This window comes from Falco punctatus (genome assembly GCF_963210335.1).
Source record: "Falco punctatus genome assembly, contig: scaffold_34, whole genome shotgun sequence".
Classification (NCBI taxonomy): domain Eukaryota; kingdom Metazoa; phylum Chordata; class Aves; order Falconiformes; family Falconidae; genus Falco; species Falco punctatus.
The window spans coordinates 639,510-666,001 of record NW_027660147.1 but is presented as its reverse complement, the minus strand read 5'-3'; the positions used below and the strand labels follow the sequence as shown (position 1 = coordinate 666,001).

Genomic DNA, 26,492 nt, shown 5'->3' with positions numbered 1-26,492 from the left:
ATTTTGTCTCATCTGACGGGTGGTCAGGTTGGGTGAGATGGACGCAGGGGGGTTAACACCTTGCTGTCAGCCCCTCCAGCCCCAGGCTGACCTGCTTATGTCAGGAGGCTCCTCATCTCCACTCCAGTGTGCTGGTGGAGGCACTTCCGCAGCCCTTTGGCCCCTCTGCTTTGGGGCTGGTGCCTTCTGCAGGTGGAGGAGCCGCTCTCTGCTCCTTGCCTTCATCCCTGCGTTCACAGCCTTGCTCTGAAAGTGCTGGAGGCTGCCCAGAAGGTCCCGATTCTGAGAAAGGGTTACCTCAAGCCTGGGCTGATGCCGAACATCTCATCATCTTGCCCTTCTTTCCCAGGACCAACCCCCTTCAGTGCCAGGAAGATGTCGTGTCCTTGGGGTCAGCTTTCTGTTGACATCTCGGGTTCCTCACTCCCTTCCTTTTCATGTGATGCTCATTGTTGTTCTTTTTGACTTTCCCCCACTGGAAAGAGTCCCTGGCTGTGCTGCTTCACGCTTCTCTGCAGCAGGACTTGCTAATCACATCATCTCCCAGCACTGGGTCCCGGAGGGCTTCTACTTTAGAGGGAAAAATACTGTTGTTGTCTAGGCACCACGGTCTGGTGAAGTTGCCTCAAACCATTCTGTAGAACTAGAGGTACCTTAATAAATGATTATGGCTTTTCCATCTTGGGGGTTTCCCTCTCCTCGGGAGCTGTTACTAAGCCGCATTATTTATCACGAGCCACTCTAAGAGCTGCGGTTTCATTTCCTCACCATGTGCATCGTAGCGAGCGGTTCTGGGACAGCTGCCGCGATGACGGCCGGACCCAGGCGCCCAACGGGTGCGTGGGCTGGTGCGTGGCTGGAGGGTGTTGAGGTGCTCCTCTTGGTGGCCCGACACTGTGGGCATCTCCCCTGCCGCCAGGGAAAGGTAGCGTGCAGCTGCAGGCTGCCCAAAAGCACCACTGTCCCAGCTGAGCTGGATTTATCTCATCCTTACGGAGCTGCCCAAGTCAGCGGCCGCTGGAGGTGTCGGGCAGTTTGGTCGCCCGTCAGGGCCCCCCAACATGCACCCGGGTGCCTGGGCTGAGAGGAGCAGGGGTTGCGTGGGTGGGACCGTAGGTGGGCGATGCGCTGCAGGGCTGAGCGAGCGCCTTCATCCCCTCCAGCCCTGGTTTGTTCTTCCCCACGGATGGTGCCGAGCTGTCGCTCGGGGTCCCCGTGGCGTCCCAGCAGCAGGCGGAGGGAGGGCTGTCAGGGGCTCACCTGGGCGAAGCCGTGTTCTTGCATGTCGCTGTAGGGAGGGCAAGTCAGGCGGGATCTCTTCCAGGTTGTGAAGAGCAGAGCCTGTAATCCAGAAATGAAAACCAGCCTTAGATACTAAAGACAAATCTTTGTTTGAAGCCCGTGGTTCAAGGCACTGAATTCCCAGCTGTAAAAAATGTGCCGTGTTTGACTGCGGGGGGAACGTTTACGAATAGGAACAGCGGCAGGTAGGCATGGCCCGAGCGCGTCCCTCCACGTGGCGTTGGAAATCCAAGCAGAGCTACTGTGAGCACCTGCTGCAATTTCATACAGGGACCATAGTTGGAGTCATTTGGGAATTCTGAAAACGTTAACCCATACGCTTTTTACTGGCTGCTGTTGCTCAAAGGATAAACTCGGCTCTGTTTGCAAAATGAGCGGTTGAACTGCTTTGCTGAACCGTTTGTCAAATTTGTCCTCCAACAGTTTGTGTTTAGAAAATGCTGGGGAGGTAATGATGGCATCAGGACGTGCCACACCGGTTAGAAGCTCGTTTCAGCAGAGCTGCAGCCTTTTTGGCGCGAGGTGCGGTTTGAGCTGCTGTTTTGCAGCCAGGGAGTACCTGCGGCACGGCAGGGAGCTGAATCTCGGTGTCGCGATTGGAATAGATTGATTAAAAATGACCAGCGTTTCCTTCCCCAAAGCACTAATCGCGGCTGCTTTGGTGCTCATCGGGGATCAATGGGCTGTTTAATTGTGAGTCTCTGCCTGGAGCTGCTTGGCGTGTCTTCCCGTGTTCCTTGCGTGTGCGAAGGTGTCCCGTGCTGGGCTCGTGCTGGCTCCGTCAGGGTTCAGGCACAGCAGGCGGCGGGCTCCGTCCCTGCTCCTGCCATCGCCACTGTTGGTCCTGACCCGCAGCTGTGCGTAACCGCCCAGGGGAAAATTCAGGGTGAATACCTAGAAGAGCTGAAAACCTCCTTGCGGCACTGGGTCTGTGCTGGCTCATCACCATCCAGATCTGCCCCTTTGTGTCTCAGTCCCACCTTTTTGTGCAGTTTGTCCTTTTGTCTCCCTGCAAGGTGTTCACCTCTGATATCTGCAGTTCCTCATTGCAAGCAGTTGCCACTGCTGGACCGGCGTTGTCCCTGGGCAGCCCCCAGCATTGACCTGCTGCATCCTGGTTCTGGAGCTGCCAGGTCGGATCCATTCCTGGGCTGGCGGCACCAGTGCCCACCCAGGGGCCACGTCCTGCCAAGGAACTGCTTCTCCAGGTCTTCCTCCCTCCTGCTGCAGCTTCATGATTGAAGTTACGGTTTCTTCCAGGTTCAGCCCTCCAGCACCTAAACCTTTCATCAAACCCCAGCCACCAAAGGAGGAGGGAGCCTGCTCGGAGCACTCGGCATCTGCAGAGAGCAGTGTCACTGATGGATGCATAGAGGAGCCAGCTGAAGCCCTGGGAGCAGTGGGGGATCCTGCCCAAGAGCCAGCAGATGCAGAGGACTCCCTGGAAGCAAAGGTAGATTTTCTTGTACACTCACTGTTTTGCGTTGCCTCCCCCAGCTTGCCACCAAAAAGCCGTGCTGGTGCCAGCGTCCCTTTTTTGCTGCCCTGCTGCCATGTGCCTTGAGAGTGGGCTGGGCAGCAGGGCCAGCAGCTGGACACGGGGCTTATGGGGAGGGACAAGTAGGGTAGTGTTGTTTGGAGAAGCCCATTCAGGTCCTCCTGACCTATGGTGAGGTTGGGGTTTTTTGGTTGGGTTTTTTTTGCACTGTGAAAGGAGGGGTTTTACCTGCACCGTGATGTGGAGGCTTCCAGTTCCCTTCCTCTGTCAAGCCCTGCCCAGTACTGGTCTCCATGTGCCACCTTCTCAGCCCCAGCTAGAGCCACCCGTTGTCACGTCTCTGCCTTCGCCCGAGCCCTGGTATTGCAGCGATGGCCACAGAGCTGCCTTTTTATAAATGGAGACTTGACAAAGTCGCTGTCTTTTCCTCTTAGTATGGAAAACAGCCTTTGGTCTGCTGACCTTCCTGGTGAGCCTCGGTGCTTTGGAGCTTGGCCTCGGTGCTAGTGGGAGCTGATGGCGCCTTTTGCATCACGTGGGACAGAGGCTGCTCCTGGGGCAATAAAAAAGGATATAGGAGAGCACAGGAGGTTCTGAAAGTGCCGGAGTTGGTGTTAAGTTCAAGGAGGGGGGTCGCACCTGCTGACTTCTAAATATCAGTGGTTTTAATGTTGTAGCTCTGCACGTGTTTTCTGAATCAGGAAAAAGGATACCCGGTAGGCATAAAGAATAGCGCGGCTGAATGTTTTCAGATAGAAGCATGAAATCATTTTCGTGCCCTGCTTTGTTGCCATGTATGCACAGATAAAGCAGGGAAATTCAAGGGGATATGGCTAGGTAGGATCCAAAATTGCTTCAAAGGATACATCTGGGTTGCAGCGTTGTCTTCTGCTTGTGTCACTGTATCAAGGCAATGCCCATGTAGCCTTCCTGGGGAGGTGGGAGACCATAAGCCTGGGAAAGATGTGGGTTAGCGTCTTTGGGAATATGCCCTTGGCAAAGCTTTGCAGGCTGGAAGATGTGGAGACGACAGAAAGAGCACTGAGATGTGAGAAGGCTCAGCCCTCCCCAGTGCTTTATCTCCTTGGAGAGATGTAGCCTCTGGTTAGGTCTGAGGATGTGCTGTACATACCCTGCCCATGTCAGAGCCCCAGCGCAAAGCCCTCCTTCATGTTACCGAAGCAGCAGGTATTCTTAAACTTCAAGAGCAATCACAAAGCCCTTGCTTATAAATAGGGGTCAGAAGCCCAGGGACGAGGTTCCGTTTAAAGGATGGCACCTCTGAGGTTAAACACCAGCCCTCAGCTGCTGCAAGACAGAAAAACATCTCAGCTGCCTTTTTCAGGATGGTGTTATTCGAGAGAAATGGCGATCCTCAGCCCTCCAGCACTGATGAGTGCACAAGGGGAAAGCTAAGCACCACCTGAAATGGGACAGCTGTGCCAAGGACTTCTGAAGTCCTTATTTCCCATTTTTGACACTTCTCGCTTGCAGCTGCATTCCTATTATTGTCATGGAGAACCTGAGCTGTCCAGGGGTGGGGTGTTTGGTGTGTTTCTTGGGCAGGAGTGAGCAAAGCTGGGGTGGCATGAGGGTGCAACGTGCCCTCGAGGTCCCTGCCAGGACAGGGTGCTGGGAGCACCCCGCTTCCTCGTGCAAGCCGGTGGGTCCGAGCCCGCCTGCCGGTGTGACACGGGCTCCACCTGCACCTCGTGTCTCATCTGCACGGGTCTTGGACCCACACTCGGCTAATGGCACAGGCGTCCCCGTACTTGGTGTGTGCCTGTGTCCCATCTTAGCTGCTCTTGGCTCGATGAGGCGGTGGAGCCTGCAGCACAGTGATCCCCCTCAGCCCAGCCAGCTGTCTCCTGTAGCCCATGGTGCTTGTTTTCCAGCTGCTGCCGTCCGCTGCTGTGGAGCTGGAAAGTCGGAGGCCAGTGAGGACCCAGGAAAGGATGCGGTTTGTGGAGGTGGAGCCCCTCCCCTCGGGACCGGAGGAGGTAAGTGGGCATCTGTCTCACTTCCCCGCTGGGCTCCCAGCGTGGCAAGCAGTTACGTAGCCCCCGCTGCCACTGGTGGCCCTCGGTGCTGCTCACGGAGTGGCCTCGCATCCCTCCCAGCACGTTGCGCAGCGCTGCTGAAGCAACCGGCCATGTAGGGCTGACCGAGGGTCCTGCCTGTGCAGCGCCTGTGGAGGGTGTTATTCGTCTTGTTACTCATCAGGTGCTCGGTAGGAAATTTTTGCAGTAGCTTTTGCGAGAGCAGTGTGCGGGTCGGAGAGAGAGTGAAAAGTGTCAGGAGTCAGACGAGCTGGGCTGGAGTCCACCCCCAGCTCCAAGGGCTCTCATCTCCAAGTCTTGTGTTTTTCTGAAGGCAGTAAAAAGTGTTTTTAAAGGCAAGTTCTTCAGCTGAGAGAATGTCTTGCTGCCAGGAGACATCCCAAATTAATTTAGTGTATTAATACATTAATTAGTATGGGAGAAGATTTTTCCCAGGGTCTCTCCCACCGGTAAGTGGAATGGATGCAGAATGAGATTAGGGTGATCTCGCCTGTGATGAAGAGGCCCCTCCAGCCACATCTGTACTTTGCTCCAAGCCACGGCTGCTCTACTGCATCAATTTCCACGCTCGACATCTCCATCTCTCCTCCCCTGCCTCCAGGTTTTTGATGTCCTGCCACTGTACGGCGTGCTGCCGCCGGGCAAGAGCCAGCGCGTCACATTCACCTTCGTTGGCCGCACAAACATTGCTGCCCGTGTCACGGCGCTGTGCAGTGTGGAGGGAGGCCCGACCTACGAGATTGCGCTGAGTGGGGAGGCTTCGCTCATCAACTACTTCCTTGACGTGACGGAGATCGACTGCGGGCTGCAGGTACCGCACGCTTCTCTTGGCAGAGGTCCTTGTCTTGGAACTGTCGCCGGCGCGTTGCTGCCCACCTAGGTCTAGGGCGCTCTTCCCTTCCCAGCTACTCTGTTGGCTCTGTCGCTTGGAAGTACTGCCTTTGGGTGATACGTTCTGCATCAGAGTTGTTTTTTAATGGCCATCTCTACCCCCCCAATAGTTGGGATTTCCTCCTCTTCAAGGTCACGAGCGCTGCCTCCCGGGACAGGCAAGGACCCTGTGGTGATCTCCAAAGGGACATGTCCCCAGGACCCTCATCCGCCCATCCGTTCCTAAAGCCTGAGGTCCAAGGAGATGCTTTCTTTTAATGCTCTTGATTAACCAACAAAATAAACTGGGGAGGAAGTTAACTTGGGCTTCCAGTCACTGCAGCTGGAGAGAATGTCCCAGAACAATTGGCACTTCTTTTCAGTTAAAATCCCCACAGACCCTTCCAGCTGTTGGCCCTGTTTGGCTGTTGCCCTGTCTGTCTCTACTTTTGCTTCTGTTTTGCTTGCAAATACTTGTATGCAGGTGCCTCTTATTCTGAAATGCCTCGATGCCTCCTCTTTTGTTTCAGCTGGCTGTTAGGTGACACCTTAAAGAGCAGAGGGCTTGTGTCCCCTGGTTTATTTATTACTGCACCTCTACGTGCTGCCGTCAATAGTGTTCCTGCGTAGGGCTAAGGGGTACCCTGTGGCTGGGGGTCGCCCAGGTTAACCCAGGACACCGCAGTGCCTGTACCTCCCCTGCGCTCCCTGCTTCTGCGCTGTGTTCATGTGCTTTCAAGCCAGGGAAAAGGGAAGGAGACTCCCAGCAGCAGACCTGCGTCTGTAACTTCCCGCTCCTCTGTCTTCTCTCCAGCTGTTTAACAAAGTCAAGGAAGCGGAGGTCACCCTGCAGAACAGAGGGAAGGTGGGATTCACCTACGTGGTGCTCGGCTCCAGCGCAGCCGCTGCGGACAGCCCTCCGCTTGGCGTGCCCCTGGCCGTGCCCAGCATGGTGAGTAGCACAAGTGATTCACCCTGGCCAGGCTGCCCAGGAGAGGGTTATAGGGAAAAAAGGTGGTGGGGCAGGTGGAAAAAAAGAAAAGGAAGACAGAGCCACAAAACCAGCACGGAGAGCCAGGGCTGTAAGCAACTGCTGCTGGGTGGCAGAGAAGGTCGAGCAAGCGCGGTCCTACTAGAGCCCCTTCATGGCCTTTGCTGGTGGGTGGCTCTGGCATCCTGCAGCAGCCGCCAGCAGGAGGCACGAGGGCTTTGGTAGCTCTTTGGACCCCGAGTGCTGAGCTCTGTGGTTGTGCCGACACTGGAGCCAGACGGTGCAGGCTCTTGTGAGGGTCACCTTCCCCAGGTTGTGTGGTCAAGCAGGACGTACTCCCTGTCCCTGCCTGTAAGAAACCCCACCTGCCCCCTGCCAGCACTAAGCAGGACTGAAATACTGTCTTGCCTGGGCATGAAGCTGCTTTGCCAGAAATTTTAGCAGCCCTTGTATTGGTCCCTCCTCCAGCTTTGCTGCTTCGCAGCAGTTTTGTGGGGCAGCGAGGGGGTCAGGGAGGTTCGGGGCTGGAACAGCCAGGAGAGGAGTTTGCAGCATCCCGGCGCCCCAGCTTCTTAGTCCTGCGTGGCTGTCTTTGAGCTGAAGCAGCGTTCCTATCTTTGTCCCTTTTTGCAAGGGGAAGAGGAAGCCAAATGGCTTTCACATTGTTTTCATGCCCGTCTCCTACAAGGGATGACACACTGATGCCCTCTTCCCGCGGGCTTCCGAAGACGCAGCTCTGCTTGGACCCGTGCAGCCAGCTGCTGCAGCAGCAGCGTGGGTGCTGGCAGCTTGGCAGGGCTCACCTTTGCTGCAGCTGTGCTGTGCGCTGGAGTACGGGCTCAGGGGACCAAGTGGCAGGAGCTGTCCCGCTCAGCGGCTTCCCCTGCAGCGTGCAGGGGAGCGGGGAGCCGAGGGTCCAGCCCAGCGTGCAGAGGGCGAGCCCAAGGCGTCTGCGTCTGTGCCCGGTCACCCAGAGCCATGCTGCTGTCTGCTTCCATGTGCTCTCAATGTGGCTGGTGTGAGCCCAGCCTGAGGCTTGGAGAGCCTTTCTGGAAGCCCAGGGAGGAGATGTCCTTCCCAGCAACACCTTCTTCCCTAGAATTTGTCCTGGTCTGCTCCTGCATTTCCAGAGATGTATGTTTGCAGGTCGCTGTGAGTCTGGATGGGCTCACGCACCCCTGGTGTAACCACGCAGGCAGGAGATGTTTGGTTGGGATGATGAATGAGTCAGGCCCTTCAGCAGCAGCCTGGAAACCGCTGACGTGCAGTGTGAGGAGCTGCTGGCCCTGCTGAGGGCATGGGCCTTAGCTCGTCTTCCGCAGCAGCTGGTAAAAGAGCTTTTCTTTATTCAGTCTGGCTCTTGCTAGCAGAGGGTAAGCACTGTGAGCAGCAGAGCTGCGCTCCCGCTGAGCAAAGGGCAGTCTGTGCTGTGGGAATGCAGCCTTACGAGCCCTCTGAAGGACATACTGCACCCTGGTGTAGGAGGCTCGAGCTTTTAGGATACGAGAAAGCTAGAAGGCCGTGTTGTCTGACGTTTTCTTCCATAGGAGAAGCTGTTTTCTCTTCTCAGTGTGCCTATCGCCTGAGCCGTCCCCCCACCAAACGCTCTTTGGTGCATTCCCTCTCTTGTCTCCCATGCCCTGCAGGGTTACATTGGACCTGGCAAGGAGCAAGTGCTCAAAGTCTGTTACCTGCCAGGAGTGCCTGGAGTCTTCTGCAGGGCTTTGCAGATTCAAGTGGGTCACCTGGAACCAGCAAGCATCACCCTGAGAGGAGAAGGGACCCTTCCCAGGATCTGCTTGGACCTGCCCAGGAACATCAGCGGTGAGCACTGCCTCTCTGCTCCACGGGAAGGTCCCCTGGCTTTTTCCCCATGTCATATGCCCACAGGGCAGCTCACCCCCACCCCCACCGAGCCTGGAGGTTTCAGGGCTGTCAGAGCAACACTCAACCCTCGGGTTGCTTCCTGGGTCTCTAGCAGGTGAGCCCATGTGGGCTTTGCCCCAGGAACCACCCTGCAGAGCTTGCCAGCATATCTGTCGGAGGCCTGGGAAGGTGGCGGCTGGGCAGAAAAGCTTGGGGAAGCTGTAACGCGGGCTGGCAGGGATGTTGGCAGGGTTGGATTTGCCATCGCGTTGCAGGGGATGGGATGCTCCTCTGTAGGGGGGAAGGTGGGTGGTAGTGAACGTCAGGATTCAGAGAGGAGCAGCAGCATCCACTTCCCATAGATTGCTCAAGGAGTTTGTTTCTGGGAGAGGCCGGCATCAGGGGAGTGGGGCTTCCCAGCTTAAGTGGGATTGGCACGGCGTCCACGCTTCTATTTGTGGATCGCTTCTTCCTCCAGGAAATGCAAAATACGAGAAGGTCCTCAAAGAGGCCAAAGAGAAGATGGCAAAGGACAGCCAGAGAGCTGAAGCAGTTGCTCTGGGGGAGGCTGCAGCCGCGGAGCCACCCAGGGACGACGCGGACACCGCGGTGAGAAGCCCCATTTGGCATGTGCCACCCTGCCCCTGTGTCACTCGAGCCCTGGGCACCCCGCAGCAGGCTTCCTGGGGCCCTGCTGGCACTTGGGACCTCCCTGCCCGCACCTGGCCACGAGCATGTGTCAGCTCAGCGCTGCCCCAGGGCTGCCCAGCTCTGGCTGTTGTCCCTCCAGCAGATGCACCAGCTCCCCGACTGCCTCAGGGAGAGCTCCTGAAGGCCGTGCTCAAGTGACTGAGTTCCCGGCACTTTGAAGGAGCTGCGGGTCGTGTCTGAGGGGTTTGTTGCTCACGACCCAGCTTACCAGCAGCAGCCTGACTGCGCCCTGGGGCTGTGCTGTCAGCGGTCATCTCCAAGAGGCATCAGCTTTCTCGTGGTTCCCTTTCCAAGAGAGCTGCTGTCCAAGCTGCTCTGGCACTGGTTGGGGGCAGGCAAATACTCGGAGCTCTGGAAGGTTCCTGGCCTGCCTGTCTGTTTGTCTGGCCAGATCAGCTTTAATGACAGTGACTGGGCAGGCGAAGGTGCTGGAGTCTGTTTCCCTTGAGATCAGGTCTTGACTAAGGGAGCAGGAGGTGTCACAGACGCTGAGCAGCGAGGCAGAGGGACTCCATCGCCCCTCTCAACAAGATCAGGGTGGGATCCTCTCTCAGAGACAAGCCTGTGCCTTGGGCAGGACCTTTGCTAACCAGCCGCTCTCTTTCCTTGCCTCAGTGGGACACGCAGCTGCAGCTGCAGGTGGAGCAGTTGCTGATAGAGGAACATGCCCTGGAGCAGCAGAAAGCTCTCAGCTCCGGCCCCCCAGAGGAAGCGGCCTTTGACCAGCATGCTCGTCGGAGGCTTCTCAAGTTAGTAGAGACTCCAGGTGCCCCGAGGGTGACACCCAGCAGTGCACCCCTGCTCCCGAGAGCTCCTGGTGTCTGCAGAGCTGGCAGTAGCTGGGCACTGCAGAAAGGGTCTGACCCTGGTAGCTTTGACGTGCTCCTTGTGAGCAGCCGAGTGTCCTCACTTCATAGTGCCACCCTGGGGTGCTCAGCTCCCCACAGATGCTGGGTTCTGCTCTTAGTGCTGAGGGGGTCCAGTGCAGACCGTCCAGCCCCTCCAGACAGCACAGACACCGTCCCTGCTGACCAGCTCTGAAAGAGGCAACTCAAAGCTGGCATCTTTGTTCCAACTAACAGGCCACGCTAAGCAAAGCCAGCAGGGAATCGCACGGGCTGAGAAACCCTAAAGCAGGGGGTGTAGATGCTGGTGGGACCGTAGGGCTTGCCTGGGTGACTTGGTCCTTCCCTCTGCTCCTTCCTGATGAGGCAGGGGCACGGTAGGCTCCAGTTCAGGAAGAAAATGCTCTGCAAAACAGACCACTTATGCGCTTTCCCGAGTGGGATTGCTCTGGAGAAGGAGCTGCCCTTGAACGCTGTCGGTGCCGATTCCTGCCTTTCCCGGGGCTGCTCTGGGGACAGACCTGGCTGCAGAGCGGGGAAGATTGCCTGTGCAGGCAAATCTCATTGCAAGGTCCTGAAGCGATTTCAGGCTTGGGCTGTACACCAGGTTAGCAGTTCCACTGAGGCCAGTGGAGGTCTGGTGGACTTAGCCACAGTGGCTCTTTGTAGCCGAGGAGCTGCGACCAGTTAAACACAATTTTGTGTTGAGGTCCCAATGGTAGCTGATAAAACCTAGGACCTGCACCCTCCATGACTTACCGAAGTGTTACTACCAGGTGGTCAGGCCTTGGCTTTCACAGGCTTGAGCTGGGTTTTTACAGCAGCAAATACCCACTTTATTTGTGTCTTCTGTCCACCTGGAGATGTAGCCGGGCTGTGGTTTAAGGAATGTCTCTCTTCCTTTCAGAGTTCAGCTGCCTGAGTACATCCTGGACTTTGGCTGTGTCATTCCTGGTACCGTCCGCACGCACCTTGTGAAGATCACCAACCCCGGGCGGTTGCCTGTGTCCTTCCTCGCTGATAGGCGTGCCTTGTGTGGCACAGGTAACCAGTGCTGGAGGGACTTCCCGTGGGCTTGACAGATGAGCTTAAGTCACTGGGTGTGTGGGGGCGTGTTGCGTGCCTGTTTGTACAGCTTTTTTCTTCCTGACTGCCCCCTGCTCGGTGCTTTAGAGCCTGAATTCTCCTGGACAGCAGTGCCCAGAGACCTGGTCTGCCTGGGACTGCCCTGACACCTCATTTCAGGGACTAGGTGGGCTGATCACCTTGGTCACCTCTCATCATCTTCTGCTCTTGGCTACCATGAGTGACAGCCGAGGTTTTGTGCTCTCTGTGGGCTCGTGTTGCAAACGGACGGGACCCTTTGTGGTTTGGAAGTGCTTTGTTTAGACTTCATGATGTCATAGCCCTTCAGTTGAGCCTTTATTGAGAAAAGAGCCTGTGAGATCCTCTGGTGTATCAAAACAGGCTTCCACGACAGGCCCTGAGGCAAGGCTGTGTCCCATCAAACGGTGACTTGCTGTGTCTGAGGGGTGGTCAGGTGTCTTCTCTAAGTTGTTGTCCAGGGAACACCGCAGCATGGGGGAATCTTCGTTGGAAATTCTCCTTCGGGGAGGTCTGTGCATCCTTCCCTGAGATGCCCAAGGAAGGAATTGCTGAAGCTCAGCCTGATGGGTTTCATTTTTACCATGTGGACCTTGGATTCTGGCTGCGAAAACGCTTTCTCCTTGGGCGGTGACAAGGGAGAAAGAGCAGCAGGCTTCTCCGGGGATACAAGGGGGTCTTTCGCAGAGCTGCCAGCCAGGACGCCCGCGTGGCCTTAACGTGCTTGTGACACACAAGCGACATGAGATGTATCTCAGCTGCTTTATTTTCATCTGTTCAAGGTTTCAGTGTGGATCTGGACCATGTGAAGTGCCTGCCCTGCTGCAAGACTAAGACCTTCAGAGTGCGCTTTGACCCACAAAGCGCCAACCTGCCACTGGGAGAGGTGGACGTGCTCCTGCCCATCAAGGTACCACCTTTTGGGGCAGGCAGCAGGCTGGACACAGCAGCAGATGTCACCTGGTCTCTCAGCTGGATGTTCTGTCCTTCACTAGGTAGCAGGTGGCCCCACGTTCCATGTCCGCCTCCGTGCCGACGTGACTGTGCCGTCCCTCTGCCTCTCCAGGGACAGGCTGGAGTTCTCCGCTGTCCAGTGTGGGCAGTGCCGGGAAGAAACTGTCCAGCTCCACAATCAGCTCCAGGTCCCCTGTCAATGGTTCGTCACCGTGCACGAGCCTGTTAAGGTAAAGCACAGACAAGGTGTGACACGTAACTTCTTGGTTGGGTTTTCTTTGCCTCTCTTGCCCTTTCTGCCCCCGTGGCTGCCTGGGCGCTTGGGCTACAGCTCGGCTGAGGAAGCTTCTGAGGGTACGGGGCAAGGCTGCTTCGCCTGGACCTGTTCGTTAGCTGATGCTTCACTTCTCTGCCATCTTCACCCATTCCTCCTCCTCTGAGGACAGTGCCTCCCCATCTGCCTGCCCTGCCTACACATCTTTGCTCCTGTTTATGGTGCCACCAGGTTATGGTGGCCACGTCTGGTTTGGACGTGGGTGCTCTTCGCACCGTGGCAGTATCTCAGAGCACGGCAGGAACCAAGAGTCTGTCCCCACAAAGGCCACCTCACACGCCTGGTTTCTGTGCCCAGGTGGACAAATGCTTGTCAGCGAGCATGCGTCGGAAGCTGCTGCAGGAGTTGGAAGCCAAGCCCCGTGTCTTTGAGGCACTGCCCTCGGCCGGAACCCTCGCTCCCGGACAGCGATGCAACATGCGAGTCAGGTTTTCACCCGTGGAAGAGGTGAGATTGGCAGGTGTCACCCCGCGGAGGTCTGGCAGGGCAGTGTGGAAATGAGAGCCCAGCGCAGGGGATGAGGTCTGGCCTCCGCATGGAGCTTTCTGCCAGCCCCGTACCCGCTGTGCCCCAGTTTCCCCTGTAGCGCGCACTTCTGAGAAGCGCTTTGGAATCCCCACGGGGAGTTGCACAGGGAGCATCCAGGCTCGGCGGTGTGGCTCCCTCTCGGCACATGGAGGAGATCCACCTGTCTCCCCTCACCTTCCACCTCGTGTGGGCATATCTGCAGGCTGCAACGCCCCGGCGCAGAGCAGCTGGCATGCTCGCGGGGGACAACCCTGGAAGGGCCAACCTGGGCTAATCCTGCTGCCGGTACCAGCAGACAAAACAGCCGCCAGACACCTTCCTGGGCACGGCGGGACTGTCACCTGTAGCGGTACACTGCCAGCAGTCCCTGTGGCTCTGGCCCAACCTGCCTGCGTGTTCCCACGCGGTCTGGGAGTCAGCTTAAGTGATGGAGCATTCCCAAAGGCAGTTTGCATGTGGCCACAGTGACTTGGAAGCTGGCAGTGTGTGACAGCATGGACACAAGTGCTTCCATGCCTGGGAACAGTCCCAGGGACGGTATAATTGCTAGTAGGGATGCCACCAGCTTGTGTTGGGCTTTGGCCAGAGCCAAACGCTGAGCAGAGAAGATGACCCTTATTTCTAGCCAGCGAGAGCTCATCTGCCTCTTGCGTGGCTGGTGTTTGCCTGATGCAGCAGTGCCACAGCTGTGTCTGGGCAGCGTAACCCCGAGGACCTTTCTCATGAGCGCTGCGCTCCCTCGTGACTGGGTGAAAACGTGTGACAGACTGTTTCAGATCTGACACCAAACAGCCAGTTACACCTCACCCAGGATCCATCCCAGTTACCTGGAGCCAGCATGCAGGTGCTGCAGCCTCTGCTATAATTAAATACCTGTTTTCCATTCACCTTAGAGGTACCGATGACACCGCTGACCTTGGGGCAAGGGTTGAATTCCAGGCCCTTGTCACCTGGGACTTAGCGCAGGACCTTTCTGTGCTTCTCTCTTTTCAGAAGTCCTACAGAAGGAGGCTGAAGATTAACATTTGCCAGAGCAGCCAGCACCTCCAGCTGCAGGTCTCGGGACAAGGTCTGGAGCCGCAGCTGGAGTTCAGCCCCCCAGTGCTTGAGCTGGGACCGGTGCTGCCATACAGCCATGGGGCGGAGGGGACAGTGGTGGTGAAGAACCCGTGCGAGTTTCCCATCGAGTTTTACTCGCTGGAGTTTGACCAGCAGTACCTTGAGGAGGAGCAGGTGAGCGGGAAGGTCTGGTCCCCGTGTGCGTGCTGCCGTAGCTTCACAGTGCTGTGGTGGCATTCCCGGGCTTGCGCCAGGGAGATGGAGGCAGTCCCCAGGGCACAGCCTGGTGGCACTTGAGGAGCAGCCAGCCCTGCTGCCAGGCCGAGGGGGGTGCTTGGGTAGTCCGTGCTGGGAGGAAGGCATGGGGGAGAAGACTGGTTGGCTGGGCAGTGTGTTCGTGTGGTCAAGAAACCCCTCCTGTATGTGGTTTCTCGTCCCTCCGCGCACAGGTCCTGCGCATGCTGAACGACTACGACAGCCGCAACACCTTGTTGCTGCCTCTGCGTGGCCCGGGTGAGAAGCTGCCCCCAGAGGTGCTGGAGTACTCTCAGGACCAGAAGGGGCTGCAGGATGATCAAGCAAAGCCCAAGACTGGGGACCCAGCGGACCAGGACAAGGGTGAGGGTTTGGCATGGTCTGTCCTGAGTGTGGACACAGCAGGGAGTCCAGGCTGCGTGCCCCGAGTTCTCCATGACCTCATTCTCCACGGAAAGCCCGTGCTTTTAGCAGCCGCCTGTTCCCCAGCTTGGTGGAGGAATTGCTAGGTGAAAACCTGTGGCTTGTAAGACGCATCCTCTCGCAGCTCTGAGTGCAGCTAAAGCAAGCTCATATCTTACTGCCACACACTGGGGAAATCATCAGGGTGTCCCCTTGTGTCCCTCAGCCACAAAGAGCAGGCTCAGATGAGTTCTTCAGCCTGTAGGACCAAGTCTAATATAACGAGCTGGTTTAGATTTGTTCCTTCGCGGCAACACAAGCACAAGCTCAGAATACCCCTGGACAGGCTCCTCGGTGCCTTGGGAGTCTCCCTCCTTAGGAGAGTTTTGCTTTTGCTTGTGGCCCTGCAAAGTGGGAATGGCCAAGAGCAGGTTGCCATTCCTTCCCCACGTCCTTCCTCCTCGGCCAGCTCTGAAGGTGCCTGGCACCTGTCAGATGGGGGCAGAAAGCACTCCGCTGGGGTTGTTGGCAGCACCTCACCCCGTAGCTCGGTCGTTCCCCCCTCCCTTTTCGATGAAAGCCAGTCCAACAGGGTGAATTCAGAATCCGAATGTGAGGAAGAGGAGGAGGAAGGTGTTAAGGAAAGACGCGGGACGGGTGGTAACCCGAAGCTCTTCACCTATTTTGTCCGTTGTGGCAAAAGGGCCCCAGCGGTGGACTTCAGTGCCACCTCCATTGCTTCACTGCAGCCTGGTGCCATCTCCCTCGGGACTGTTCCCAATGCCCAGTTGCACCTGTCACCCCCCTTAGGCACCAGGACCCGGGACCAAACTCCCATGAGGACCGTGGGGAGGGTTCATGGAAGATGTGGCCCAGGCCTCCTGGGTGTTGCCAGATGCTCTTTCCTCCTCCTGCCACCCCACTTACTGTGCTCTGAACAGGCCCCTTCGCCAGCAGCTGGATCTGCGCGAGCCTCGAGGACGGGCACGATGAGATCTGGGCTGTGACATTGCTTGCAGCAGTCTCCTCTCCCAGGGTCTGAGGGGATGGGGAGGGCGATCAGGGTCCCAGGGAGGCAGGAGGCTGACTTTTCTACCTGGTTCTACACAGCAGAGCACCAGCAGAGCACCAGCAGCAGCAAGGAGGCTGCAGGAGAGCTGGCCGACAGCCCTGTCCGTAGGGCCATCGCCCGCCACCTGGGCATCGATATCTCTGCCGAACGGCGCACAGGCGGAAGCCGCAGAGGGATCGTCATCATCGTCCATGGGGCACCTCGGACAGGTACGTGAGCTGTTGGCTGCAAGGAGAGCGGGAAGCAGGAGAGACTTATCCTGGTGGGCCGTGGTGCTTGGTCGGCCAGTTGAAGCGAAGCGAGGCAAGCCACAGCTCTGCTGGTCCGTGAAACGGTCCCAGGCCTCTGCCTAGCTGGTGCCAGTGGTGTGGCTCATCTTGTGTCCCTATAGCTAGGCTCTTGTCCCCCCAGATGGGGTGGCCATGTCCCTCTTGCTGCATGGGACCACATTGCCTGGTGCCCGTGTTTCCTCATGGGAGCAGCCCCTAGCCCATGCTGACCCCCAGACTGCGCCCAGCTGGCACCCACCAGCACAGGGTAGCGAACGGTGGTGGTGGGCCAGGGCTCGAAACAATGTCCTGGCCCAGGGCTGAGGTCACACCACAAGGGACAAAGTCCTGGGCTGAACCGGAGGTGGAGGCGATCCACCTGGCTCTGGAGTTCAGCGCTTCTGACCGTGCTGAAGCTGCCTCCCTCGTGGTGTCCCCTAAAGGGACATGTGCTTTCTGAACGTCCTTGAAACCTGCAAAGCCTCTGGGGGGGCTTTCCAGAGCCTGTCGCTGAGAATGCTTCACCTGCAAATGTCACCAAGCCGCCTTCCTCTCTCTCTCAAGGAAAGACAGCGGCAGCGGTCGCCCTGTCCAAATATTACGGCGCTGCCTGCTTGTCCATCGACGCCGTGGTGACAGAAGCCATCTCTGACGGGAGCAGCGCGGCAGGGCTCCGTGCCCGGGAGCTGTGCATCAGGGCTGCCGCTGAGCAGAGCCACAAGGAGACAGAGGATGAGGGTAAGGAGGAACACTGGGCGCAGAGCGGCGCTTTGGAAACCCACCATGGCCACCTGCTTCTGCTTGCTCCAGAGGAGTTTGGCAGCCCTTGGGTCTCTTGGGGAGCACGGGTGCAAGCGTGTAGAAATGCAGAGCCATTTCATAACACAGCTCGGGTGAATAAGAAGCTCTGTTTTGAGGGGTCAGACAAAGGCATTTTTACTGCCTCTGGGCTTCTTGACACACGTTCCTTTTTCTGGGAGTGGTGAAGCACACCCATACCTTTCTCAGAGCTTTATAAACACATTTTCTCCGAGCTGAATCCAGCTTGCTCCCTGTGGCCATCAGGCAGAACTGCTGCCCGCTTGAACAAGGAATAACCCTCCGAAGTGGCTCATTAAGCTCTAGGTGACTGACTGTGAGTGTGGCTTCACAGACATGAGAGGAAGGGAAGAATAACCTCTTGGAGGAGTTTTGGATGAGACGCACTGCAGATGAGCTCTTTTTCTCCGGAAATGTATTTTTTTTTCCCCCTATACTGACACTGTCAGGTTGCGGAGCTGGCACGTGCTGTGCTGTGCTCCATGTGAGACTGGAGACTTTGGGGAAACTTTCTTGGGCAGTTGTTGCCCTGAGCTCTGCAGGGTGAGGCCAGATGCTGGCCTTGGCAGGGGACGTTTTACATTGCTCAGCTTTGAACCTGGGTGGTTGGGAGCTGGTGGAAGGGAAAAGGCTCTGGGTGCCAGGTGGGGTTATCCCAGGCAGAGGGTTTAGCTTCCATGGAGATGGGTGATGCTGCTGGGGCAGGGCTGCCCGTTACAGTCTCCACGGGAGAAGGCAGGATGGGTGCAAGGTAGGAAAATGATGGTGCTGGGGGACGAATCTTTGGCTTGATCCATAGGGGAGCTGCTGTGCAAAGTGTCACCTGTGTGCATGTTTATTAAGGAGGGACACGGGGCTGTGCACGACAAACTCTCTGGCCTTTCCGTCCTCTCTCAGCTTTATCGTGCTAGTAAGGGAAGCAGGGCAGGAGCTGCTTCTGGAGAGCAGCGCTGCTAGTGCCCAGCAGGCTGGGGGACAAGTGTTGTGTCCCTGCCAGGGGTGGAAGGTGCCTGCTTGCTCCCCGCAGCACCCATCGCCAGCCCCGCTGAGCCATCTGTCCCCTCTGCAGGTCACAATGCAGATGTGTCTCTCAGCGTGCAGTGCCGCGCCAAGGCCGGGCACAGCTCAGCGCTGCGCCAGTCCAGCTCTGAGGAGGACGGCAGCCTGCAGTCCCCGAGTTCCCAAAGGCCGGTGAGCACTGCAGCAAGCAAGAGGAAGCCGCATGGCCGTGCATCCCAATCCCGGGAACAGCATCGAAGGGATTCGACAAGCTGCCAGGTGAAGCGTGATCTGCGCTGGGTAATGCCTGGGTCCTTTCTGTTGCATCTGAGAAGCGAAGGGGCTGCTTAGAGTGGGGGCTGGTGTGTGGGTGTGTGGTGCAGAGCGCCAGCTGGGCATGCTTGGGGTGGGAACAAACCCCTGTGCTCTGGCAGAAATCTCGACTGGGCCTCAACAGTTTGTTGGCAAAGCGCAGTCCTGGCTAATGTGGCCGCAGGCAGTGGGCAAAGCTGCGGGATGCTGTGCCGGGGGCTTGCAAGCCACGGGATGTGTCCTCCAGGGTTGTCCCCTGGAGCTGCTGGCCTGCAGGGTTGGTTCGAGCCTCCCGCTAGTGGGAAACCCTGGCTGCAAGCCCAGCAGTTGGAACTGTTCAGGGGTTACCCAAGTGGTTTGGTTTACTTGTGGCGTTCAACATTGCAGGGCTCCTCCATTTCTCATCTCCACCCTCCCCTTCCCTGCGTCCCTGCGCAGCGATGGCTGAGCATCGGTGGCAGCACAGAGGGAGGGCTGGGCTGTCTGAGCTGCGTGCTGCCCGAGGACTTGCTGGTGGCCATCCTCTCCGAAAGGCTCCAGGTACGTGGGGTGGGGTGGGGGCAGATGCTGCGTTCCTGCTCCGGAGAGACAGGCAGCGAGGCAGTTTGGAGAGGAGGTCTGTATCTGCTCTCGGAGGAGCCCCGAGCTGCACGCAGGGATCCTTGGGGGAAGCTGCAGATGCCCCAAGGTGGCAGAACGTGGGGAAAGATCAGAGCTTGTCTGGGCCGATGCGCTGGACACAACGATGGCTGGTGTCCTTTGACATCTGCTGACAGTGGACATTTACTGACTGGCTGAGAGCCCCGTGTGTGCCACAGCTGGCTAGAAAAGCTGTTCCTTTTCAACTTTATTCGCAGCTGAGTGACTGCTACCAGGGCGTGGTGTTTGATGGCCTGGAAACCCTCTTTGCACACAACATGGCATCTGCTCTCCTCTGCCTGCTCAAAGCTGTTGGAAATCGGCCTCACATCTATGTCGTGAACCTGTTCCAGGATTATGTGTCCTTTAAAGCCAGGGAGACAGCTGCAAAAGAGCAGGAAGGTGAGACTTTTCATCTCCGCACCTCTCAAATCTTCCCTGTCAAGCACTCAGCCTTATCTGTGTGTATCTGGGTTACCAGCAGGGCTTGTAAGAAGTGCTCTTATTAATCCTTCCACCTTCTGCCTGGGTGTAGCCAGCGCTCAGCTCACAGTTGCTTAAAATGCAGCAGAGCAGAGCTGAGGCTGTGAAGACTTCCCTTGGTCTCTACTGTGAAAGCCTGGGCACAAGTGCCAGCTGTTGTGGCTCAGAACCGAAGCAGCAGCAGCAGCTGCCCGCCACGCTGGTGCGCAGGAGCCAGGCAAGGCGCGGGAACTCACCGTGAACTGTTGATAGTTCAGGGGCTGATCTGAATTTTGGAGCAGGGCTGTGAGCTCCCCAGCACCTCCTGGCAGGATGATCGGCTGGCTCGGGACACAGCTGTGAATCCTGGCAGCTCACCCCCAACAGCAAGCTCTGCTAATGGTTTCTCCTCTGGCCTTGGCTGAAGGACGGGAGCAGGAAGAAGCTGCCCGCAGGGAGAGAGAACGTCTCTGGGAGATGGACGAGGATGAGTATGATGCCCTCACTGCGGAGCAGAAAATTCAGCTTCATAACCAGATACGCCAAGTCCAGCGCGAGAGGAGGCAGAGGTCTGTGCGCCTGTAACTCCCCAGGAGGGTGCCCCTGCAGGGTTTTCCTGCTCCGGAGACCTCGGTTGAGCTCAGAGGGGTCACGGAGCGAAGGCCCGAAAGGGTCTGCTCCAGGCGGGCAGTTCCACCCCCAGGTTCCCAGCAGAGGAAGGCCCTTCCTCCCGGGAGAGAACATCTTCTCTCCAGCTGAGCGGGGAGCCCGCGGGTTTAGACGGTGGCTGCCGGCACCTGGGCTCTGGGCTTGCCTGGCCGCTGCTCCTTAGAAGTGTCTCTAAGTTAATTACGTTGATTCTCATCTTCACCCCCTTCTTCCCCACACCAGAGGGGTTGTGGTGTGGCTTGGTGTGAGGCACAGCCGTGCTGGCTTGGTTTAGATCCCAGTCCTGCCGTAGGGGAAGTCCTTGCTGATCTCCCAGGTTTTTCCTTCCTGAGCGACACCGGCCATAGAAGCCGGTGGCTCTTGGGCTCACCCTCAGCTGCAGCAGCAGGTCAGCCTGGGAGAAGCTCTGATCCAGCAAAGCAGCCCAGGAGGGGAGGCCGCAGGGGTTGAGGAGGATGCACAGGCTAAGTCCGAAACTGGGAGGGGGACCCGCTTAAAGCGAGCGTGTGTTTCCGCACTTCGTTCAGCCCAGGCTGACCTTATGAAGCAAGGCTGAGGTTTGGCTGGCCCTGGAGGTCCCCTCCCACCTCTCCTCACTTGGGATATTCCCAGCCTCCCCAGGCTGAGGGAGGTCCACAGAGATGGCCTAACGGTTCTGCCTGGCCTCAGGGTCAGGGAATGAAGTGCAGGACCAGCTGGGATGGCGGCAAGCCCAGACTTCTGGTGGTGACTCTCGGGCGTGTTTTCTGTTTGGCTTGCTGAAGGGAGATGGAGCAGCTAGCTCGAGAGCTTGAGGAAAAGCGTCGGCAGGAGCTGGAACGCTTGAAGGAGGAAGAGCTGAAGAATTCTGAGCAGGGGAAGAGAAAGACTGGAAAAGACCAAGAGAATGCTTTGAGGAGGGAAAGCCGGCCTGGTGTCAAGCAGGTGCGTGGTTGTTTACAGAGATGACTGAAAGCCCTGGGGACCTTCCTACGGAGCTGCGCCGTGCCTCAGGGAGCCCCACACAGTGCTGGGGACGAGCACCTGGCAGGAGCAACATGTGGGGCTGCGCTGGGAAACAACCACCGGGGTCTGATCGTGCTGCTGCTGCACCGGGGTGTCTTCCCATGGGTTTGCTGCTAGAGCTGCTCTACTAAGATCATGCTGCCTTTGAGTCCTGGCTTCATGTAACTCCACATATTGACTACTGAAGCCCTAGGTAGTTTTAGTCCAGCGTTTCTTCCCACTCTGCCTGTGACTTACACCTGTGAGCCATGATCTGTCTAGGATGTGGGGTCTTTTCCTACATGTCTGGCAGGAGATGCCCCCAGGCCTTAGGTATTCATTAGCAGGCAGACTTTGCAAAGAAGCAGGCAGACTTTGCAAAGAATCAGCCAGCCACAGGGATGCTCAGCGCACCAGAAATGAACCCAGAGGACTGCACGGGAGTAAGGAGGTGTCTTAAGTTCTCTGCTTGGTTTGGGAACCTGTTCTGTTCCTCAGCTGGTTTGCAGGACCCCTCATCAGTCTGACACTGAAGAGTTTGGTTTGTTGAGCTAAACTGGGTACCAGCTATGTTCTGAACTGGGATTTATAGGGTGCCTAGCACAGGTCTCGAGCGAGGTTTGGGGTGCTATTGTAAAGATCATTGCTGCCCTACAGCACCTGAGTCAGTGCTTTGAAATGCTCCCTGCTTTTTTTGCTCTTCCTGCCCAGGGCATGAACAGTCCCACCAGCAACACCAACACATCCAACAGCCAGAGGTCGGAGGTCACCAAGGGGGTGGTCAAGACACGATCTGTAAGGAAGCGCCTGGGCTCTGTTGCACGCTGCACAAAGGAAGATGAGCAAAAGCAGAGCAAGGTCACCCTGATGGATGCCCACCTGGCAGCGGCTGCACACCCCACAGACCTGGAAGAGGGGGAAACAAAAAATGAGGCCCAGAGTGACAGCGAGAACTTGGCCCTGAGGTTTAATATCTACGAGACGTCGCAGAGGGATGTTGCGCGTATTTTGGCATCCTGGGACAGGGTTCAGGGTATCCTGCTGTTCCCCCTGAACCACGAGGACGCACGGCACCCAGCAGAAGAGCAGCCCCAGCACTCATCCAGCCCCAGGAGCTGGAGGGACAGAGAGAAGGAGCATCAGGAGAGGCTGGAGAAAGAGCATCTGGCAAAACTGAAGGCTCTTGAGGATGCCAGAATACCTCAGCTGGAAGGGGAAGGTGCAAAAGGGTCAGCCAGAGGCCAGGGTGTCGGGGTGCCCTGCTTGGACATCCAGGTGCTGGGCTCAGAAGATATGACTAGGAAGATCCTGGAGAGCAGCGAGCTGCCAGCGGCAGAGCAGGTAGAGCCCTGTGAGGCTCGGAGGCTGAGCCTACCGTGCTCCTGGGCCCCGGTCCAGGCCACCGATGATGTTCCACAATGGCTCCGCAGCAGCCCCATGGCTGGGGGAGGTTCTCACCATCCCTCAGGTGGGTGGGAAGCAGGAGTGCTCTCTGTACAAGCATCCCGTCTGTTGAGAGAATTTCCCAGCCTGGAAATCATTGCAAATGGTCCCAGGGCAGGGCAGCTCAGGTTTCCTTCAGCTGAGTCACTCCGGGGAGAGGTTTCTCTCGAGGTCCCACTTGTAGGTCCTGGCACTGCTCTGGAGCCTGCCCACTCCACTGGGCATGAAGAAGCGCTGTGCCCCATATAAATAAAGCCCCACCACATTGCCGAAAGCTCCGTGCCTTTAAGGAGTGAGTGTGAGGATGAAGGTGATAGGGGTACAAACAGGGTTTTCTCTTACGCTTTAGGTCCTGGATAGCCTTGGACTGGGTCCCTCCGGGCTTCCCATTCCCCCTACTGCTTTCTACTCCGTGATCCACTACCCGGCAGAGCGGATGGCCCCTGCAGCAGGAGAAGCCCTCAAGCACTTTGTCTTTGTTGTGCCAGAAGGCGCCACTGCAGAAGAAGACAAGAATGCTGCCGTAAGTCTCGTGGATGCCCCCGTTGTGCCCGAAGTGAAGGTGCCAGGGCAGGGGGGTGGGTGGGGAAGGATCACTGTGATGTCTGTAAGATGAGAATAACGGTTTAAAAAAACCCCTCAAGCCCTCGCCTTGCCTTGAGGTCCTGGGCAAGGAGAGTGTTGTAGGCAAAACTAAACCTGGTGAGGAAGACCAAGTCCCTGGGCAGATGTGGTTGTTTATTTAGTGCTTCCCCTAATTGTTAACAAACCCACAGCTTGCTTTCCCGGAGGGGGATGTCTCGGGGCAGGTCTCACCTCTCTGTTTTCTCCCTCCCCTTGTGGCTCAGACCGCAGAGGAGCAGGTCACCCCTGTGAGGAGCCAGTCAAGCGAGGAGAAAGCTGCGGGCAGCTGGGAGGCTGCGAGAGAGAAGCAGAGCTCCAGTCAGGGCAGGAGATGTCTCCAGGGGCTGGACAGGGAAGGACCCGTATCTTCTCCTGGGGCGCACCAAAGCGGCGAGGACACGGTCCCATCCCCGCCGAGACATGTCAGGTGAGCTGAGGGCTGAGGAGATCCTTCTGCTTCGCGGCCACCCTGTCAAGTGAGGTCTGTCATCCCCAGCTCCTCAGGGCCCCTCTGTTGGTGCCTCCGTGGGATGGCGAGTCCACAACCCTCCTCCTCGTCTTGTTTGCTCATTAGCCGTGTCTGAAGCCCTCTCTTTAACTGCCAGGCTGAGCAGCTGCCGGTGGATAGTGCCTGCCCGCGGCGAGGTGGAACTGAAGGTCCACTTCAGCTCCACGGTGCTGGGCCAGTTTGAGCAGACGCTGCGTTTTGAGATCCTGGGGACAAAGCGACTGTACCAGCTGCCCTGCAGGGGCACCTGCCTGTACCCCACCATCAGCCAAGACCCACGGTAAGGCTTGCCCCTGGGAGCCTCCCACGCTGCTCCCCCGTGGGCTCAGAGCCAGGGCTGCCCCTTGTACCCCGCTGACCTTCTGGCTCGGGCAGAGCGTGCTGCCTGAGCCGCCCAGCATCTTGTCCCATGCCTGGAGCTGGGCGTACTGGTACCGCGGCCACCAGTAAGGGTTACGGCTTTCTGACCAGGTTTTCTACTTGGAGCATCTCACAGCTCTTCATTCCCTGTTTTCTCTGCCCAGGCTGGTGTTTCCCCACCGAAGGAAGAGCAAGGGAGACGATGACATTGTCTTCAAGCAGTATGTCACGGAGACGGGTGTCTTCCACTTTGGACCGCTGCTGTGTGGGAAGTCAAGAGACTGGTACGTGCTCCCCGCCCTGAGCGAGCATCCTGATGTGCTGCCTGCACAGCATGGGACGTTGGGATGGCACCTCCAGGGCCTCGTGCTGTCACGGACACGTCTGGGGACGAGCCGTCCCAGAGGCACAATTCAGGGCAGGCCCAGGTGGAGACCTGCCTGGGAGATGCAGGGGGCTGAAGGGCCACAGATGTGTGAACTTGAGCAGATGATGGGCAAGTGAGTCCTGGAGGAGCAGGGGAGAGACGGAGCTGTTCTTCCTCCCTGGTGGGTGCCTTGGTGGCCAGAGCCATGTGCTGCTTCCAGCCTGAAGGTCACTTGGAGCAGCTTGTGTCCCCCCGCCGCATCTCAGCTTCGCCACCTACGAAATGAACTTTATGGTGTTTTTTAAAAGTGCTTTGAGCTCTACAGGTGGACTGAACAAGCAATTACTCTGCTGATGGTTTTGTAAAACATTCATCCGTTTGTAATATTAGTAAGGCCTTATGATTCGACCTGCGGATATGGGGGCGTGGGGGATCTGCAGAGGAATGAAAATGGAAATTCTGTTTCCCCGTCCTCAATGCTGGACAAAGTCTGCCTGAAAAAGTTGCCATTGTAGCTGCTGGCGCATTTCTATTTTTAACATAGCTTTTTTTTTCAATAGTAGAAATTAAGTTGTCCTCTTCATGGGAGCTCTGGAGAGCTAGTGGTATTTTGACAACCCAAGCAAATGAAATCAAAACAGTTCAAAAACCAAAAGGGGATCTTTAGTCAGGCTGCTGCATGGCCTTGGGTTTCTGTTTGTGCTTTTTAACCCTTTAACTCCCAAATCTGCTCCATACCCGAGGGAAGGGACGTTTTTTTTAAATTCAGCATTCCTCTTGGGAATGAATCCTCTCTATTTCCTTCCCTCAGGCTTTGAGCTAACCTGTGAAATACAAGGCAATCTCGTGACTGTTTTGGAAGACAAAAGCTAAACTATTTTTAAAAGCTCTTTCCAAGAGCATTTCTTTCTACCCTGCAGGGAAGGAAACCCAACAAAGAAAGGGGGAGAACCCACGTGCCTGCAGTACCTCTGTTTTTCCAGGCATCTTTGAATTTCTAATTTGTAAAATGCTCTTTAAGTGGCCTGTGCATCATCACGTGTCTGGGCTGGAGGCACCAAGTACAGGGGTGGACATCAAAGTAACGCAAGGATGGAGACACATAGCATCCAGTGTGCCCCTGAAAATGATCCTTTTTCTTGGCCTGCTTGTTGGAACATGGTCTTGCAGTGCAGCCTCCCGCTGCCAGGACATGGCGCTTTCCTTGGTGTGGCGTGAAGGCGACGGTCTCCTCTGCAGCCTTCTCCCCTTTTGCGGACAGGTACAAGGCACTGGACTATCCCAGCAACTGTGAGACGATAACCATCCTCAACGTCACCCCCTTGGAAGTAGAGGCGCATTTCTCCTTTGAGCGCGATCTCAAGGCGGACACGTTCCTTGTAGAACCTCCCAGCATGAGGCTGAAACCGAACGAGAAGCAGGTAGGGGACAGCAGGTAGGGCAGGCACTGGTGTAAGTGCCCAGGAGCCATTCCTCCTGCTCACTGAGTGCTCTTCTGTATTTCTTGTTTCGGGGACGGGGCTAGAAGCTGAGCATTTGGGCGTACCCCACTTCAGCTGGTCTGGTGGAAGACAAGCTCGTCTGCCGCATTAAGGAGAACCCAGAGCCGGTGGTCTTCCCCCTGTGCTGCCAGGGGGTGAAGGTGGAGCTGAGGGTCAGCCCCAAGCGCGTGCATTTCAACAGGCTGCTTCTGCACAGGTCAGTCATCCCACGGCCCCTCTGCTGGGGACGGGTGCTGTCGGTGAGCTCACCTTCAGCCTCTCTGGCTGGCTGCACGGCCCTTCAGGCTGGATGTTGGGCTGGCGTCCCTCTTTCTGCCAGCAGTTCCCGGTCTCTTGCTCACCGTTGCTTGCTGGCTTGGTTCTCTCAGGACAGCCGCAAGCTCTGTAGCCCCCCAGCAACGTGGTGCAATGGGCATCTTGATTCATTTGTATCTCGTCTGCTGGTTCGGAGAGCAGTGCAGTTGCTCCTCCTTATGTCCCTTCTGTTGGATACACCGTTAGCACCCAGCCCTTCCCCAGGACCTCACCTCTGAGACTTGTGACACAGAGAAAACATTTAACTAATGTTATGGATACTATAAATACTGGATGTGTATAGATAAAGATATATATATAAACTAATGCATAGGGCTGCTCCAAGATGCATTCAGTTGCAAGGCCTATCCTGACCATCGAGCAGCTGGT

General features: G+C 57.0%; 1 protein-coding gene across 1 annotated transcript in view; it reads left to right on the top strand.

The window, feature by feature from the left end:
* Positions 1–26,492, top strand: part of LOC308057773 (hydrocephalus-inducing protein homolog) — a 77,257-nt gene that overhangs the window by 39,041 nt on the left and 11,724 nt on the right. Inside the window, exons 17-44 of the mRNA XM_080411824.1 lie at positions 2,563–2,755; positions 4,696–4,800; positions 5,462–5,671; positions 6,545–6,942; positions 7,962–8,049; positions 8,368–8,545; positions 9,066–9,196; positions 9,914–10,047; positions 11,051–11,187; positions 12,030–12,157; positions 12,243–12,431; positions 12,833–12,982; positions 14,057–14,296; positions 14,572–14,740; positions 15,890–16,060; positions 16,685–17,102; positions 18,034–18,130; positions 18,290–18,790; positions 19,108–19,291; positions 19,779–19,920; positions 20,785–20,959; positions 21,572–22,345; positions 22,797–23,009; positions 23,296–23,498; positions 23,677–23,859; positions 24,104–24,223; positions 25,568–25,727; positions 25,832–26,004. Of these exons, the coding sequence (XP_080267950.1) occupies positions 2,563–2,755; positions 4,696–4,800; positions 5,462–5,671; positions 6,545–6,942; positions 7,962–8,049; positions 8,368–8,545; positions 9,066–9,196; positions 9,914–10,047; positions 11,051–11,187; positions 12,030–12,157; positions 12,243–12,431; positions 12,833–12,982; positions 14,057–14,296; positions 14,572–14,740; positions 15,890–16,060; positions 16,685–17,102; positions 18,034–18,130; positions 18,290–18,790; positions 19,108–19,291; positions 19,779–19,920; positions 20,785–20,959; positions 21,572–22,345; positions 22,797–23,009; positions 23,296–23,498; positions 23,677–23,859; positions 24,104–24,223; positions 25,568–25,727; positions 25,832–26,004 (5,964 nt within the window). The remainder of the gene's footprint in view (positions 1–2,562; positions 2,756–4,695; positions 4,801–5,461; positions 5,672–6,544; positions 6,943–7,961; positions 8,050–8,367; positions 8,546–9,065; positions 9,197–9,913; positions 10,048–11,050; positions 11,188–12,029; positions 12,158–12,242; positions 12,432–12,832; positions 12,983–14,056; positions 14,297–14,571; positions 14,741–15,889; positions 16,061–16,684; positions 17,103–18,033; positions 18,131–18,289; positions 18,791–19,107; positions 19,292–19,778; positions 19,921–20,784; positions 20,960–21,571; positions 22,346–22,796; positions 23,010–23,295; positions 23,499–23,676; positions 23,860–24,103; positions 24,224–25,567; positions 25,728–25,831; positions 26,005–26,492) is intronic.